Below are 18,052 nucleotides of genomic sequence, written 5' to 3'. Positions count from 1 at the left end.
TTTTAGTAGAGACGTGGTTTCACCATGTTGACCAGGATGGTCTCGATCTCTTGACCTCATGATCCACCCACCTCGGCCTCCCAAAGTGCTGGGATTACAGGCGTGAGCCACCGCGCCCGGCAAGAAAAATTTCTTGACAGAGGGAAACATTAAATAGTGAAGACAATTATATATGTGTATGCTTTAAACAACACAGCTAAAAATATATGTGTAACAAAAATTGATTGACCTTGAAGTGGAAAATGGACAAATAGACAATTACAGCTGAAGACCTCAGTACCTTATGAACAACTGATTCACAACGAGACAGAAAATCGTCAAGGATAGAGGAGAACTCAACACCATCATAATCAACAGAATCTAATCAAAATTTGTAGACCATCTACCCAGCAGCCACAAAATACACATATTTTTCAAATGTTCACAGAACAAATATCAAGTAGGCCATATTGTGCATAAAACAATCCTCAAAAATTTAAAAGAATTCTAATTATACAGAGGACATTTTCTGGATACTGTGGAATTAAACTAGAAGTAAATGACAGAAAGATAACAGAAAAGTCTAAAAACACTTGGAAACTAAATAACATGTATCTAAACAATATGTGAGTCAAAGGGAAAGTCTTAAGGGAAATTTAGAAATACATTTAATAAAATGAAAGGAAAATACAGTGACTAAAACTTCAAGGAAAACATCTAAAGAAGTGCTACAGAAACATTTATAGCATTAAATGAATACATTAGAACAGAAAAAAAGTCTCAAATCAATAACCTAAGTTCTCAACTTAAGAATCTACAAAAAAGGAAATGCAAACTAAATGCAAGTAACTAGAAGAAAGAAAATAAAGATGAAAGCAGATATCAGTGAAATAAAAAATAGAAAAGCAATAGAGAAATCAAAGAGCTACAAATAATAAGATCAATAAAACTGACAAACCTCTGTTAATCTTGCTGGAAGAAAAACACAAATTACCAATGTCACAAATAAGAGGTATCACTATAAAACACTGCAGACATCAAGACAATAATATAACAACTATGAACAACTCTAAACAAATTTAATATAACTTAGGTAAAATGAACCAATTTCTCAAAAAACACAATTTACCCAAACTCACCTAATAAGAAGTAGATAATTCAAATAGCCTTAATTACTAAGAAAATTTAAATCATAAACATCTCCCTAAACAGTTACCTTAAATCCCTGATGGTTTCAATGAAGAATTCTAACAAACACCTTAAAGAATCAACACCTATTATACAGAGTATTTTCCAGAAAATAAAAAAGGTGGGAATACTCCCCACTTTATAAAGCTAGGCACCAAAACAAAAGATATTATAAAAAATGAATATATATGCAAAAACTCATTTACAAAATATTATGAAATTGAATTCAACAATACATAAAAATAATTTTATGTGATGACCAAATAAGAGTTTATTCTAGGGCTGCAAGGCAGGTATGTAACCCACGAACTTAACTGGCTAAAAAAAACTCACATGATTATATCAACTGATGCAGAAAATGCACAAACACAGCCTTTCTGAGGGCTCCCTTAGGAACTGATTTCAGTTTTGCTTGTCTCTGAGTGCTAGTGGGATCCAGCATACCTTAGATGCCTAGGATCTGCTTAAAATAAAAAAAGTGAGTTGGACTAGCACCAAGATTAGAGAAGCCCCTGGAATCTCTGGCAAAGACCAACTGGTGAAGGTCTTTCCCTGAACAAAGCCAGTTTGTGAAGACTGGGAAAGGTGAATGTTTCATTTAATGTGCACACCAAATACAGAATATGAAGAAAAGAGAAACAGGGAGATATGTTCAATAAAATAAAACAAGACAAATCTTCAGAAACTGATCCTAATGAAATGGAGTTATATAATTTACCTGACAGAGAATTCAAAATAATCATCACAAAGATGCTCACTGAAAACAATATCTGAACAAAGTGAATTTTCAATAAAGAGACAGAAAATATTTTTAAATTACCAGACAGAAATCATGGAGCTAAAGAATACAGTAACTGAACTGAAAAAAATCTTTAGAGGGATTCAACAGCAGACTACATTAAACAGAAGAAAAGATCAATGAATTAAAAGATAGGTCACTGGAAATTATTGAGTAAGAGGAGCAAAAAGAAAAATGAAGAAGGGAAAAGAAACCTTAAGAGACTTATGCGACACCATCAAGTGACTAGTATGTATACTGAGTTGCAGAAGGAGAAGAGAGAGAGAAAGAACAAAAAAAGCATATTTAAAGAAATACTGAAAATTTCCAAATCTGGGAAAGGAAATGGAGAAATAGATCTAGGAAGTACAGAGGATTCAAAATAAGACAAACCCAGAGAAATCCACACCAAGACACATTGTAAACAAAGTGTCAAAAGTCAAAGACAAAGAATTTTCAGAGTTGCCAGAGAGAAGCAACTTGTTATATGCATTAATGTCATAAGACTATGGATGGATTTCTTTAATCAGAAATCTTGCAGTACAGCAGGAAATGAAAAAAACATAGTCAAAATTCTGGGGGGAAAAAAGTATACCTGGCAGAACTCTCCCTCAAAAATGAAGGCAAGACAAACACTTTTATCATCACATGACCTGACCTGCAGGAAAAACTAAAGAGAGTTTTCAAGTTGAAAGAATGCTAAATAGCAACACAATAGGATAAGAAAATATAAAACTTGTTGGGAAAGGTAAATACATAGACAAATAAAGAATACTGCATTATTGTAACAATGGTGAATAAGTGACTTGTAGTTATTTTATAAAAGGCAAAAGTATTAGAAATAATTATAACTAAAAATGTTAATGGATGCACAATATAAATGGATACAAGTAAGTGTATGGAAATAGTAGTAAAAGTGTAGTTTTTGTATGTGATTGAAGTTAAGATATTATCATAAGATAGACTGTTATATGTTTAAGATATTTTATGTAAGCTGTACAGTAACCACGAAGATATACCTACAGAAGTTATAGAAAAGAAGAGAAAGGAATCAAAGCACATCAATACAAAAAAATTAATGAAGCACAAAGACAGCAGGAGAGCTAAAGAGGAGCAATAGAAATACAAGACAAATAGAAACAATTCCCAAAATGGCAATAGTAAATCCTTCCCAATCAGTATTTACATTGAATGTAAATGAATTAAATTCTTCAATCAAAAGACACAAGAGAAGTTGAATGGATAAGAAAACAAGATCCAACTCTATTTTTTGTGTTTTTTATTTCATGAGACAGGTTCTTACTCTATTGCCCAGGCTGGAGTGCAGCGGGGTGAATATGGCTCACCTCAGCCTCTGCCTCCTAGAGTCAGGTGATCCTTCTGCCTCAGCCTCCCAAGTAGCTGTAGCTGTGACTACAGGCATGCACCACCATTCTCAGCTAATTTAAAACTGTGTGTGTGTGTGTGTGTGTGTGTGTGTGTGTGTGTGTGTTGATGGGGTTTTGCCACACTGCCCGGGCTGGTCTTGAACTCCTGGGCTTAAGGATCCACTCACCTCAGCCTCCCATAAAGACAAAATAAATTTGTTAAGAACTCTCACAAGAGATAAAGAAGAACAATATATAATGATGAAAAGATTGATTCACCAGGGAGATATAACAATTACAAGTAGATATGCACCCAACGTAAGAGCAACTGAAAATATAATGAGAACATTGACAGAATGATGGGAGAAACAGCAGTGTACTAACAGTAGGAGACATCGATACCTCTCTCTCAGTTATGGATAGAACAATCAGACAGAACATCAACAAAGAGGTACAATGGGCTGGAACAACACCAGGCCAAATAAAACCAACAGACATTCACAGAACATTTCACCTGTAGCAGAATACACATTCTTCTGAGGCACACACAAAACGCTTACATTTTGTGTCACAAAACAAGTATAATAAATTTAAGAAGACAGACATTTCTTACCACAATGGAATGAAACCAGAAATCAACAGCAGAAGAAAAACTAGAAAATTCATATATATGTGGAAAGTAAACAACACACATTTGTATAACCAGTGGACCAAAGAAGAAATGAAAAGGGAACTTAGAAGACATCTTGAAAGATAAAAATGAAAATGCAGCACACCCAAACTTATGGGATATAAGAAAATCAGCATCAACAGGGAAATTTATATCTTACACAAAAAGGAAAAAAAATTATATAAACAACCTAACTTTTCAGTGAATTAGAAAAAGAAACATAAACTAAGTCTGAATTTAGTAGAGGGAGGAAAATAATAAATATTAGAGCAGAAATAAAGTAGGGAATAGAAAAACAAGAGAAAATAATCAGAGAATCAGCAAAGAGTTTGATCCTTGAAAAAAATAAAACTGGCAAACTTTTATCTAGACCAAGAAAAAAAGAAGTCAAATAGATAAATTACAAATAAAAGAGGAGACATTGCAACTGATGCCACAGAAATAAAAAGATTTGTAAAAGACAACAATGAGCAATTATATGTCAATGAAATGGGGAACCTAGAAAAAATGGGTAAATTCCTAGATACATACAACCTACTAAGACTGAATCATGAAGAAACAGGAAGTCCAAATAGACCAATAACTAGTAAGGAAACCTCCCAACAAAGACAAGCCCAGGACTAAATAGTTCACTAGTGAATTCTAGCAAACTTTAAAAAAGAATAATGCCAATCCTTCTCAAACGCTTTCAAAAAACTAAAGAGGAAGGAAGACTCAGACTTGTCAGTCCTGCATTACTCTCACATGAAAAGCAGTCAAAAGTATTCCAAGAAAAGAAAACAACAGGCCAGTGGCCCTGATTAATATAGACGCCAAATTCCTCGATAAAATACCAACAAACTCAATTCAACAACACATTAAGAGGTTCACAACCAAGCGAAATTTATCTTGGGATGCAAAGAAGGTCCAACACATGAAATTTTTCTTTCTTTCTTTTTTTTTTTTCTGAGACAGAGTCTTTCTCTGTCACCCAGGCTGGAGTACAGTGGTGTGATCTTGGCTCACTGCAACCTCTGCTTCATGGGTTCCAAGAGATTCTCCTCCCTCAGCCTCCTGGGTAGCTGGGATTACGGACACACACCACCACGCCCAGCTAATTTTTTGTATTTTTAGTAGAGATGGGGTTTCACCATGTTGCTCAGGCTGGTCTCGAACTCCTGACCTTGTGATCCACCTGCCTCAGCCTCCTAAAGTGCTGGGATCATAGGCGTGAGCTACCGCAGCATCCAGCCTATTTCAGGAATATTTGTAAACATTCTAATTGTCACAGTAAAGAAAATGGATTACATTTTCCAGCAAGACACAGGACTTTTCAATTTGGGTATATAATGAAACAGGAAACAGAAAAAAAAAGGTATAAAAAGGTATCACAGGCAAGAATTAAAGAAGAAACTGGTGTGGCAATATTGATATTAGACAACATTTAGTTCTATAGGCATTAAATGGGTCAAAGAGAGATGACTTATAGTAATAAGACAGGCATCCTGTCAAGAACCTAGAAATATAATGAACTTTCACAGTGATGATGATGATGGGCATTTATTGAACTCTTTAACTGGTGTTACTCTGCCAGTTTCAAACATATCACAACAGCTCTCATCTATTTTACAAATGAAGGAAGAGGCTCAGAGAGTCTAATTAACTTGCCCACAGTTACTCAGCAGAGGGGTGGGGTAGCCAGGATTCAAACCCACATAGTTTTTATGCTTCATCTCAAGGAGGACATTCTGCTTTCAAAAGTGAAAACTTCATATAGCATGTGCCCAAGTGAACAGTAAAAAGAAAGATGGAAACTAGATCAGTTTTAAGTCTGCTCCAAATATCTCACATGTGAGGATGATGCTGAAACAGTAAGTGTAACAAAATTTAACAGTCCATTTCAGGAATATTTTAAATATTCTAATTGTCACAGTAAAGAAAACGGATTACATTTTCCAGTAAGACACAGAACTTTTCAACTGTCTCAACTGTCAGTTCCTCTGTCTGGAATGGCTGGAATCCAGGAATTCCTATTAGAATTGGATAAGTGTATACCTATAGCATTGTGATATGAATAATCTGTTTATTTGTTCAAGCAACACTTATTTCCTAAGATGCTGAGTGTTCTGGGTAAGCACTGACTATGAACATGACAAGATAAGGCTGTTGCTCTTACAGAACATTCTAGAAGAAGTGTCAACACAGCAATAATTACAGTACAATAAAAAATGTGACTGGTTGGGTACTGGAAATTGGGAGTCCCTTTGAGGAGGTGACCTGTAATCTGAAACGCAAAAGCAAAAAAGAACTGCCCTGTGGCAATCTGAGGAGAAACATCCCCAGAGGGGCACATTCCAGATTGTTAAGTGATGCCTCTGGCATTGTCATAGTTCATCCTCATCTGTGATGTATGGCAGGTGTTAATGACCCCGTTTTACAGACAAGAAAGCTCTTCTGGGGTGAACAAAACACTCTCCAGCCTTCTTAAACAGACTGCATCCTATTGTGTAAAATTTAGGCTCTCCCTGTGTATATGCAGAGCCTAAATTTTTCTGAATAAATGTGGAACTGATCCCCAAAGCATATGTCCAAGGATCTTACTTGTGAAAATAACTTACAGCTGCCAAATTTCAGAGGGCAGGCGTGCGCATCCATTGGGAAGTCCTCAAGCTGCATGGGGCACTCTGCAGAGATGGTCAAGCTGAAAAATAAGAGATGAAGACCTTTCAGCCACTCCCTCACCCTCGCCATTCACTGAGCCACCATCATGTCCCAGAAAGCCATATTAAGTACTCTTAAAAATTAATGTCTTTTATGAGATTATCTGAACTGTCCCCACGAAATTACGTAAGCTGGCGTTGTAGGTGAGGATCATTCAGAAGTAAGGCTTAAATCAAATCTACTCAGGAGTTTGGTGGCTTAGGGCGAACTGCTTATAACACAATTTAAGATGCCTTTCAAAGTTATTTATTCTTTGTTTCCTGTCCCCTATTGAGCATTATCTATAAAGCTTTCCTTGACAAGGCTGGAAACGTATGCATTTTCTAAAATGGTTCATAAGCCCAAAAACGTAAATGTAGGATACATGCACATAGAGTCATAGAATATAGGAAAATACAGAGAACGTTTAAATAACAAAATTACAAATATCTACCATTTCACTTATAACCCCATGTGGTACCTTTAGTGCAGAGTTTTCCTATTTGTCCAAATTGTGACAGGAACCTGGCTATAACCACTGTGTAATGGGCCAATGTGAAACTGTATGGTAAGGGACGCTGTAATATAAGAACAATCTCCTGGTACAACCTAATTATTATTTTCTTAATCCAGGCCTTCCAAATTATAATATCACTGGGCACTACCTCTGTCACCGATACGATATAATGATGGTAGCCAGAGCTGGCGTCTGTGTGCCAGGCAGCCTGTGAGGTATTCTATCTGCACTGACTCCTCTCACCCGAGCAGCACGGGGAAACCTGGCGCTATCACCCCCCCAGTTCACAAAGAAGAAAAGTGAGGCGCGGATATTAAGGAACCGGGCCACGAATGCAGAGCTGCACCGTGGTGGAGCCATGACGATCACCCAGGCTGCCTGGCCCTGGCTGCAGAGGCTCCTGAAGGGCACTACCACACGTGGCACACGCAGGGCTCTGCTCCGTAGGAAGCCAGTGCACTCCCAGAGGCGCCACACCCCGGTGCTTTCATTTCCTTGCCACTTTTACCAATTAGGGATGATTCTAAATTTTATCAGTGAGCCTATCTTCTGTTTCTTAGCTTTCTTTCCATTATTTAAGATAAATGGGCCAGGCGCGGTGGCTCACGCCTGTAATCCCAGCACTTTGGGAGGCCGAGGCGGGTGGATCACAAGGTCAAGAAATCGAGACCATCCTGGTCAACACGGTGAAACACCATCTCTACTAAAAATACAAAAAATTAGCTGGGCATGGTGGCGCGTGCCTGTAATCCCAGCTACTCAGGAGGCTGAGGCAGGAGAATTGCCTGAACCCGGGAGGCGGAGGTTGCGGTGAGCCGAGATCGCGCCATTGCACTGTAGCCTGTGTAACAAGAGCGAAACTCCGTCTCAAAAAAAAAAAAAAAAAAAAAAAAGATAAATGATATTACATACAATGAAAGATGAAGATACAAAACATTCAACTTAAAGGACACTTCTGAGCAGGGGAGGCAAGCTTCGCGCTGGCCCGTGGCCTCAGCTCTAACAATCTGTGGCCGCAGGTGTAACACTCAGAACGGACACAGGAGCAGACTGAGGCTGGAGGAAGGGAGGGTGCTTCAAGTGACCTGAACGTCTTCGCCCAGCTGCGCTACTGAAGACCTCAGACAGCAGCCCTAGCTCTATGCCTGCAGCCCCCCACGATGATACTAACGGCATTCTAACCCACAAGTCTATGCCATCGTCAGGGTGGACGTGGAGAGGGCTGCCTTCTCTCAGACACTGCCACGTCCGCCAGCCCCAGCAGGCACTCAGCTTCCCACTGGGTCTGGAGGCTGCCAGGAAGTCAGTCTATGGCCTGCGTTCTTGACCTCTTGGAGAGTCTGAGTTACCACCTGCCCCTTGCTCTGTGCCGGCATCCTCCTCCAATCCACAAGGCCACTGTAGGCTCCAGAACAGACGTTTCTGTTGCATGCCCTTACTCTCAGAGGAGGCCCTAGGGAAACCTGATCCCCCAGGCCCCGTGAGGCGCTCTGCCAGCTCCCGGTTCATTCCTCCCCCTTTTCTGGCCAACACTGTCTTTCTGCCATGGTGGGCTTCATTCTAGCTGTCTGGCCCTGAGAACTGCCCACCTTCTGAAAACCACTGCACTGACGATGGTGAAAGATGACATTCTGACAAGGCATGTACACCAAGGAGCTGGCTTTTAGGATATTGCAGGAGCGTGTGCGTGTGTGTGAGTATATGTGTGCATGCAGCACGTGTGGGGGCGGGGAGGGCACACAAACCCAGGGGGACAGAATTTAGCTGGATCTAAAAAAAAAAAGGACACTTAAAAAAAATTCCAGTAAAATTGTAAAAAAGAGTTTTTCTACAATTACCATCTCAATAAAGGCTATTACTAGAGCCTTGTGAATTCTTCTCCCAGTTTTATAGAGCTCCTTAGAAATAAAATTCTAAACCTCAGGAAAGTATCCTTCATCTCTGAGAGTGTCTCTTTTCTAACACATGAATGTATTATTCAGATAAATCTCTCAGTAAGAACTGTTTCAGCCTCAGTCGGGAAATAAATTTAAATTTTCGATCCCTCTAAACATTTCAAAAATGGCCTATGCTTTAATAATACTAAAAAGTCTCTCTCGGTGAAAGAAAGCCTTCTATTCATGGGGCTCTTGAAATGTAGAATGCCTTGATGTGGAGCCAGCCGCCTTACACAGAGCTGAGATCAAGGCCTCTGAGAAGTGCGTGACTATCACAGCACAAAAGAGCCAGCCAGGTCACCGCTTGAAACTCTCACTCTTTACATAAAGAAACGCAAGCCCAAAAGGTTAAGAAACTTGCCTGTGGAAAGACTTCACTGAATTACTGGAAAATCCAGGAATCCAGTATTTTTTCCAAAAGTCCAATTTCTGTTTTACTTCCAATTTCTGTTGAGACATTCAAGCATTCACTTATTGAAGCATAATATCCCATTTTTGAAAAACAGCTTGATTTTAGGGTAAGGGAAGGGGCACTTTTATAAGTTACGAAAATTGCTTCAACTTGGATTTACACCCAAGTCCGCTCCACATGAACCTTTATGGTAAGGATGATGATGATGGTAATCGAGGGCTCAGGGTCTAATGTCTGTGTGTCCTCAGAGACAGTTTTTGTTCATTTATTTCTCCCTTTGAACAGGCCACTGTTTCTTTGTATGTCTCTTATTTCTTCCTTGAAAGCAGGACATTTTGATTATTATAATGTGGTGATGCTGGGTGTTATATTCTCCCATGTCCACAGTGGTTTTGTGTGTGTGTTTGTTTATGCCTGTTGTGATTATTCTTGTTTGCTTGGTTGGTTTTTGTAAACTGTGTTGTTTGTTCTGTGGGGTCACTCTTTCCTTAGTTTATTGGTCAATTAATTATTTGATGGAGATATTTTTAATGCCAGCAACCAAAATTTAAAAACAAAAAAAATAAAAGCCTCTCAGTCCTTGTAGATAAAGTCTGCATGCATGTTAGAACACTCTTTAAGTGCCTAGCCAGGCAGTTTACAACTTTGCTATAATTTCACTTTTTTCTTGTGTGGAGTTTGAAGGTAGCCAGACATGAAAACTTTGGGTCTTTTTAGGTATTTTCTTAGTATGTGTCCAGGCCAGGGCATGCACATGACCTCTTAGAACACCTGGTGTAAGTGGGACCTTTGCAGTTCTTGTTCCCCTTGTATATCTTTCCCCAGATTCTTCTTTCCTAGCTTTATGATGAAAGAAATGCTTTCATTTCTTAAAGTTAAACTTTGAATTTTATTTTGAGAAAGTTTTGTGCATTTGTGTTGTTTCTCTTTTGTAGTATTTTTTAAAAATCAGGCTTATGTGTATTTTTTTTACATTTGATCTGTTAAGAAGATTTATTATGGGGTGTGCAGATGCACATAACAAATTAAACAAAAATATATCCACTCAATCATTACAGTGTCCTCCTGAGGAACACGCGTATGCTTCTCGGTATGCACCCGAAGGAACTGAACACTTATGTCTACACAAAAGCCTTCACATAAATGTTTATGGCAGCCTTAGTCACAACTACAAAAACTTAGAAGCAATCAAGATGTCCCTCCATAGATGAATGAATAAACTTCAGTGTATGCAGACAAGGCAGTGTTATGCCAAGGAAGCTTAAATGCATTTTACTAAGTGAAGTGAGCCAGCCAAAATATAACACACAGAATGATTCTAACTATATGACATTCTGGGAAAAGGCAGAACTATGAAAGAGAGTAAAAAGGTCAGTGGTTGTCAGGGGTTTGGTGTAGGGAGGGATCAAAATAAGCGGAGCACAGAGGATTTTTAGAGCAGCAGAAATGCTCCTGTGATGCCATAATGGTGAGTACGTGTCATGATTTTGTCTGAATACACAGAATGTATGCCACAAAGAGGGAATCCTAATATAAAGTATGGACTGTGGGTAACAAGGATGTGTCAGCTTAAGTTTCAGTTGTAACGTTTGTGCCCCTCTGGTTGGAGATGTGATAAGGAGGGAAGCTACGTATGTGTGGGGACATGGGTTTATGGAAAATCTCTGTACCATACTCTTCCTTTGTCTGCAAACCTAAAACTGCTTTAAAAAGAAAATTCTTTTAAAAATACATTCTTTAAAATCTGAGGGAGTTCACTGCTATAAGACTTGCCATGTAATAAATGCCAGAAATGAGAGGGCACAAGAGGGGAACTCAAAACCGTGTCAGGGACAGCAGTAACTGAAAGCACACAGGTAAACATAAAACAAGCATTATGATATTTTTGGTTTGTAACCCCATTTTCCCATATGATTTAAAATACAAATGCATAAAATAATAATTATAAATCTGTGGTAACATACAATTACAATCTATGTCATACAAACTATGTGTAAAGATACAATTTATGACACTAACAATGGGAAGACAGAGCTATGGTTTTTTTATATGTAACTGAAACTAAGTTGGTTTTAACCCAAACTAGATTGTTATAAATTTCAATGTGAATTTTATTCTGCAGGGTAAACATTAAGACACTAATTAAAAAATATATAGTAAAATAAATTAGATGAAAATTTAAATGGTACGCTAAAAAATAAAACACAAAAGAAAAAAGAAATGCAAGAATTGTGGGACAAGAAATGAATAAGACATATAGAAAGCAAAAAGAAAAAAGGTAAAAGAGAAAGTCCTTCCTTTCAGCAATTCTATTAAATGTAAATGGGCTAAATACTTCAATTAAAAGGCAGATATTGGCAGACGTGATATAGATATATAAATTCTCTGTCATGTACAAGACACTCATTTTAGTTCCACAACCAGAAAAAAGCCAAAATTGAAAGGATGAAAAAAGTAGTCTATTGAAATCAAAACCAAAGAGAACTTTAAGACAAAATTTGTTGCAAGAGACAAAGATATTATATGTGGCTCTATATACCAAAATATATAGAAATTATAAACATATATGAAACTCAAAATGGAAAGAAAAATTTATCAGACAAAACACACAGACTTCAGAGAAAAATACACTAGTCTGCAGTAACAATTGGAGACCTCAATATCCCATTTCAGTAATGAGTAGGATACCTAGAGAACACTGACAAGGAGACTTTCACTACACTATAAACCAACTGGACTCAACAGGCATATATGAAACATTCCATCCAACAGCAGCAGAATACACACTATTCTCAAGCACAGAGGCGGCATGCCCAGGATAGACCATCAGTTCAAGTACAAATCTCATACTTAAAAAATTTAAAATCGTACAAAGTATCTTTTCTGACCAAATGTAATGAAACTAGAAATCAATAACAAGGAAAATTAAAACATTCACAAATATATGGAAATTAAACATGTTTCTAAATAACAAATGGGTCAAAGAATACATCATAAGAGAAATTTAAAAATCTTTGAGGCCAGAAGTGGTAGCTCACCCTTGTAATCCCAGCATTTTGAGAAGCGAAGGTGGGAGAACTGCTTAAAACCAGTAGTTTTAACCGGCCTGGGCAATATAGCAAGACCCTGCCTCTACAAAAATAAAAGTAAATTAGCTGGGCATGGTGGCATGTACCTAACTACTTGGAAGGCTGAGGTGGGAGGATCACTGGAACCCAGGAGTTCAGGCTGCAGTGAGTTATGATGGCACCACTGAGCTCCAGCCTGGATGACAGAGCAAGACCCTGTCCCTAAAAAAAGAAAAATATGCTGAGATAAATGAAGACAAAAACCCAAGTTATCAATACTTATGGGAGTACCAAAAGCAGTGCTCTCAACTGATAACTGAACTTTATACATTATGGAACTAGAAGAAAAAAAAAAAGAGCATGCTAAGCCCAAAGCCAACTGAAAAAATGAAATAAAGACTGGATAAATGAAATGGAGACGAGAAAACCCGCAGCTTGCAGGGCTCACAGGCAGGTCAGAGGGAATCCTGACTGGGGATGTGAAGGCTCACAGGGTCCCTGCCCACAGGTGCCAGTCTTCCACCCTACAGATGTTGCTCTTTCATCCCTGGATCTCCTCTTCCAGAATTCTGAAAGCCTCTGATAATGAATGAATACTTCAAGCTAGTATTTATAATGCCATTTAAGTGTTTTGTTTTAACAACCCAGACCGTGAAATGATGGCAGCACATCCCCTCTCTAAGGAGTGGGCAGGAAAGGTGCTGCTGAAGCATGTGGGGGAGTGGATACAAATGTGATGCACAAAGTGACACTCCGAAGCCCACCTGAGGGAGGCCTCACCAGAACAGCTGTACAGCGTCCTCCACCCTGAAGGATTCAGGTCCCATTTTCTGTGGGTCTTGACTCACTGAGGAGAGGATTTGTTTTTCCATTCTTGGAGACCTGACAGCAATTTTCCAACTATCTGCCAATCATGAGTAGCATTCTTCTCAATTTCTGTGAAAGTGATCTGACCCTAAATCTCTTCTCTCCACTGCACATTTCAAAATGCTCTATTTTGTACCATGGCAACTCATTTTATGTCTATCATTCCCCCAAGTGGCCAGGCAAATATTCTGGGACCATCTGGAGTTTCTGTGAATGAGGAAAAGGTTTCTGGTTGTTCTTGCTATCGTTTAAATTACTGAGCTCAGGGCTACCCGTGCCCAAGTGTCATCAACTTGGAAGAGGTGTATTATTTTTTAGAAAACAGTAATGAAACGGGCACTAAAAAGGCCCTCCATGGGTCGGTTGCATCCCTGGGAACACAGGGGATGTGTGACAAGTCATGTTGACTGCTTTACTTCTTTTAAGTTAGTGCAGCTTGTGATGGAGGAACTGACATGTAACAGGGAAAGCACCCAGAGGCGTCTTGTTCCACCCTCTCTACGATTAAAAGACTTCAAATGTTATCAGTAGGTAACCTGTACTTCTGTTGAGTTTGTAAAGAAATGGATCGACACCTCGAGTGTAAAGCTGGCGCGGCGCGTCCCTGAGTCGGGGCTCTTTACTTGCACAGCGCTGGCTTTTCACTGCTTCGGTAGCAGTCTGCTGGGGCTGCCATCACAACGTACCGCAGGCTGTGCGGTTCAAACTACAGACCTGTAATTTCTCACACTTCCGGAGGTAGAGGTGAGATCAAGGTGTCAGCAGGGAGGCTCCTCCTGAGGCCTCTGTGCTTGGCTTGCAGATGGCCGACCTCTCCGTGTCCTTGCACGGTCTTCCTTCTGAGCGTGCCTGGGTCCCAACCTTCTCCTCGGCATACAAGGATCCAGTCACATTAGACGAGGGCCCTTCCTCATGACCTCAGATTCACTTAATTGCCTCTTTAGAACCCCATCCCCAAACGCAGTCCCATTCTGACAGCTGAGAGGTTAGGACTTCACCCTAAGAATCTGGACGCAGCAGAGGCACGTCAGGTAGCTGCTCTGGCTGCTTCAAGTTCAAGCTCATGTGCTCACTACGCTCTTTCCACAGGCTCTATCATAAATGTGTTGTAAACCTGTTTACATCTAGAGATGTAAAAATCTGCATGTCTACATTTCTAAGGTATAGAGTTTTTCTCTACATCTCAATTTACACTTCTTAAATTTACATAACAAAACTTTTTGAAAACAGACAGAAAAATAAATCTCCTGAGGACACGGGGCAGCTCTGTAGGTAATTCTGCTGCATTACTTTTGCCAGCCTGGTGGTGACTGGGCTAGCCAGGTGGTAAAGTGGCACCCTTCTGATGTGTAACGCACGTTCACTACTACTGCAATTTCTTTTTTCCTTCATATGCTCCCTCAGCGTCTTTAGGCCAGTTAACCACACCGGCAGTTCTACTTGTAAAAATAAACCTACTAACTCCTACTTTGGAGTGCTATAAATTGCAATCATAAAAATTACTGTAAAGTAGTAATTGCCTAACACACAGGCCTGGCTAAATGAAAAGATGGAGAAAGTCTTGTGATTGTTTATTTCTATTAAACATTATTTGTTGTTCCCCCGAAAAAAAAAAAAACAAATTTGGAAGCAACAGAATTCAGCCCATAGTGACATCCAATCAATTTCCATCTCGCCTGCTGCCCACTGGGTTTCTGGCCTGACAATGATGGGACAGAGGCTCACACCGACCGTGAGGAAATCCATTCGAATCAGTTAAGTCATGATGGTTGGTCAGCGAGGTTTCAGAGCAGGGCTAAAACAATTCCATTTTTGAGAGAAATTATGTCCTATTTCATACACCTCTTTTGCAAAGCTATTTTTGGCTACTTTGCAGAGACAACATGAACACACATACACAAAGATACTTCAGAGCCCTTAAAAAGGTAGAAAATACATGCAAATCACTGAAGCCACACACAACACACCACATATACACACGCCGCACACCACACACACACAAGGCACCACATATACACGTGCCGAACACCATACACACACAACGCACCACATATACACACGCCGCACACCATACACACACAACACACCACATATACACACGCCGCACACCATACACACACAACACACCACATATACACATGCCGCACACCATACACACACAACACACCACATATACACATGCCGCACACCACGCACACACAACCCACCACATATACACACGCCATACACATGCCACATACCATACACACACCACACACACACCACACAGAAGCTACACACCACACACAAACACACCAGGAGGCCAGGAGGGAGGCGACCCTGAGCCTGAGGTCTGCAGGGCAGCAGTGGGTGCAGGCTGGCTGCACACGAGGGAGGACGGGCCAAGCGGCTCCCAACACTGCAGAAGGAAGCAGCACTCGGCCTTCCCCAGCCTGCTTCGGTGCAACCGCCTTTCACGAGGCTCCAAGCGCCCTCCTGCCAGCCTTGCCCTCCAGGTGCGAGGCCACGGCACCACCTCGTGGACACTCTTCAGTCCCCACGCCTGCATCGGTTGCATGCTCCATAGATATTCTATCTCTGAGAACAGGGAGACGCTGGGAGGTTTGGCATTGGGACATTCTCCGTGGGTTCACTGCTGTGTATGCATTTTTATCTGTTTCATTTATCTCCTCTGTGAAGAGGATGGGGATACTACCGACATTGAGGGTGTTATGCAGTTTAAATGGCTTTCTATTTCTAAAGCTCTGGTTCCTCTCTCACTAGGACAAGGGTGTCTGAAGCCTTTGTGGGGTCAGAACCTACGAAAGCACGTATGTGCTGGAGATGGTCCATTTGCAAAGGCTGATGTGGTCCTGGTGATGTGTGCCCGACAGTCCAGAGTGTGGCCTGGCCAGACGCCACTGACTGCAGTGGGTGCAGACTGCTGGTCTTCTCAAAAGGCCCAGAACACTTCTGGTCATGTTTTCAACCCAAACATGCAAGAAATGTGGGTTGAAATGTCCTTATTTGTATGCTGCAAGAACAATTTTTAGCAAACATAAATCTCACTTGTTATTAAACTGGCAGAATCCTAAGCACAGAACATGTCTGTGAACCAGCAATACTCTGGGTCTCCTTCCAAGTCCCTCATAAGAAGGTCTGAGTGGTGAGATGGTCTCATTCAGGAAAAGGTAGTCTCATTCATTCACAAGCACACAGAAGGTCCTCCTGAGTGCCCAGTGCCAGGATGACATGGAGTATATGGAATTACACAGGACACACGTATCACACATGTGTCATACATGACTGAGACATATATGTCCAAAAGATGCTCAGTGGAGAACACAGAACTTTGGCTGGGAAGTCAAAGGCAGTGTGCCCACCATGCTGCCCCCGGCCCACTGTCTCCCTCCACAGCAGGCTGTAGCAAAGCCTCTGTCTTCAGTGACTGAGGACATGAGGCAGGGTGTGGGTGTGTGTGTCTACGGGGAGATCAGCGGGAGCAGAGGGGAAAGGGCAGGGGTGTGCCAGGCAGGCTCTGTGTCTCCAACCTGAGGAACAAGGCTCATTCCGAATTAAGTCAGGACAAGGGAGCTCTGTGAAGCACATCCCAAAGCAAAACAGCAAAGCTGAAGTGACTACAAATTCTGAGATGAGTAACTGTTACATACGGTTTCTAATGGACTGGCTAATTGCATCTCATGCAGCAAAATGGGCTGAAACCTAACTTTCATTTTTATATATAAGGTACCAGAGAGGAAGTCATAGATGATCTCTACTCTCACCGATGGAAGCGAAACTGCTACTGTTTTTCCAGAGAACAGTTTGAACATTTGTATTAATATCAAAAATTTATGTTTCGTCCAATTCCTAGGATTTATTCAAAGGATATACATAGGTGCTTGGACCACAATGTTATCACAGAGAAAAAAATCGATAGGATTTTTTTTAGCAGAAATTATGTAAACACAGGATAGCCACATGATGGGATGTGCCATATCACAGTTTCAAAGCCAGTTTAATGACATGGGAACATGTTTTCAATGTTGTATATTTTAAATTGTAAAGCTACTCACAAAAGTTTTCGGTGAATGAGGCCACTCAAAAACCGTAGACTTTGTATGCACACACACAGGTATACACATATGTGTCTACAGGGAGACACAGAAACATGATACACACAGAAATAGTAACACTGATTCTCTTTGGTCTTGGTGTTATCATAAAATTCACACTTTGTAATTTTCTATGTTCTATAAATTGTTAAATCATATTTTGATCCTTGCCCATGTAAAATGTGTTACCTTAAAAACTGCAAGTCACCCGACACATCTGGTTTCATGAAAGAAGCTTTGAACTGGGCAATGTATAGCTATTCATGGTTGTACATACATACACACACATCCCAGTGTCTAGTTCGAAACTTCCAGATTTCTGCGTATCCAAGTTACCTATTACGCTATTTGATATTAACTACCAATCATGAAGCAAAAATGTGACAATGCTGCCCCCAGGTGGCCATTCAAGAAATACGCATCTTTACCAGCAGTTTTCAAATAATCTCTCACACACACACACACACACACACACACACACACACACACACACACA

General features: G+C 40.2%; 2 protein-coding genes across 5 annotated transcripts in view; one reads left to right on the top strand and one right to left on the bottom strand.

Annotated features, from left to right (window-relative positions):
- GABRB3 (gamma-aminobutyric acid type A receptor subunit beta3) overlaps window positions 1–18,052 on the top strand; it is a 344,831-nt gene that overhangs the window by 16,766 nt on the left and 310,013 nt on the right. The gene's annotated exons all lie outside the window — the stretch shown is intronic.
- The window catches only part of GABRA5 (gamma-aminobutyric acid type A receptor subunit alpha5), a 69,435-nt gene that overhangs the window by 27,109 nt on the left and 24,274 nt on the right, over window positions 1–18,052 (bottom strand). For all 4 annotated transcript variants that reach the window (XM_017508497.2, XM_037731341.1, XM_017508496.2 and 1 more), the window contains one exon: window positions 6,580–6,662. In XM_017508497.2, coding sequence (XP_017363986.1) covers window positions 6,580–6,662 — 83 coding nt within the window. The remainder of the gene's footprint in view (window positions 1–6,579; window positions 6,663–18,052) is intronic.

The sequence above is a fragment of the Cebus imitator genome, unplaced genomic scaffold (genome assembly GCF_001604975.1).
Source record: "Cebus imitator isolate Cc_AM_T3 unplaced genomic scaffold, Cebus_imitator-1.0 Scaffold392, whole genome shotgun sequence".
NCBI lineage: Eukaryota > Metazoa > Chordata > Mammalia > Primates > Cebidae > Cebus > Cebus imitator.
The sequence above is the reverse complement of the archived record's forward strand: the minus strand, read 5'-3'. Positions and strand labels throughout refer to the sequence as shown.